The sequence below is a fragment of the Etheostoma spectabile genome, chromosome 1 (genome assembly GCF_008692095.1).
Source record: "Etheostoma spectabile isolate EspeVRDwgs_2016 chromosome 1, UIUC_Espe_1.0, whole genome shotgun sequence".
Taxonomy (NCBI): domain Eukaryota; kingdom Metazoa; phylum Chordata; class Actinopteri; order Perciformes; family Percidae; genus Etheostoma; species Etheostoma spectabile.
In genome coordinates, this window is record NC_045733.1 from 18,900,318 (window position 1) to 18,901,166 (window position 849).

Consider the following 849-nt stretch of genomic DNA (forward strand, 5'->3'; position numbering starts at 1 on the left):
GCATTTAATTGTACGGTTATTTATTGTGTTATTCAGCAGTGTGACACATCCTTCAAACCGGAAGCCCAGAGTTCAGTCTCGGTGTCAGCGTACATTCCTACCAGCTCCAAGGGTGCTGCTCTGCAGCTGACCCTGGCCTCGGCTCCCCAGAGAGTTTCCCCACGGGGATGATTCAAGTCCCACTTTAATGACAGGAATATGACCCACTTGGGAAGAATTTGCGGAATTGAATTCAGTACTGTGTTCACCTTTTACCTAAGCAACACTAAAGCACTTTTCCCGCTTCGGCCCCCCTACATGTTGGAAGTAGACTTGTCCATTACCGATGTTAAATGTCTCATTCAAACTACAGATCTGCTACCCCATCTGGCAAACTTGCACAATGTAATGTAACGGACAATTCCGCTTCCAACCTGTAGGGGGACCAAAGCGTGAAAAGTTATCTAGTGTTGCTTTAAAAAAATCTCACCTGTTGATTTAAAGAACAAAAAGAGGGATTTTGTTGCTCTAACATGAAAAACAGTGTTGCTGCTGAACTAAGTTTTCTGCTTTTTTTTTCCTAAATAGGAGGAACAAAAACTACAAATCGAAGCCAGTTCTTCCGAAGGTACAGCCCAGTATATCTTTAATTTATCTCAACAGTAAGAATTGAGTGTTTTACATTATTGACTGACTCTCACTTCGCACCTGCAGCATTTACTGAACGTCAAGTCACTGAAGTATCTCAGCAAGCTGACGCTTCACGACCGCATCACCAAGTCACTGCTTCACCTCCACAAAAAGAAGAAACCACCCAGTATCAGCGCACAGTTCCAGGTCAGGCGCGCACACACACACACACACACACAC

General features: G+C 44.3%; 1 protein-coding gene across 10 annotated transcripts in view; it reads left to right on the top strand.

Annotated features, from left to right (window-relative positions):
• myo9aa (myosin IXAa) overlaps positions 1-849 on the top strand; it is a 122,126-nt gene that overhangs the window by 97,699 nt on the left and 23,578 nt on the right. For all 10 annotated transcript variants that reach the window (XM_032522615.1, XM_032522624.1, XM_032522644.1 and 7 more), the window contains 2 exons: positions 568-607; positions 694-816. In XM_032522615.1, coding sequence (XP_032378506.1) covers positions 568-607; positions 694-816 — 163 coding nt within the window. The remainder of the gene's footprint in view (positions 1-567; positions 608-693; positions 817-849) is intronic.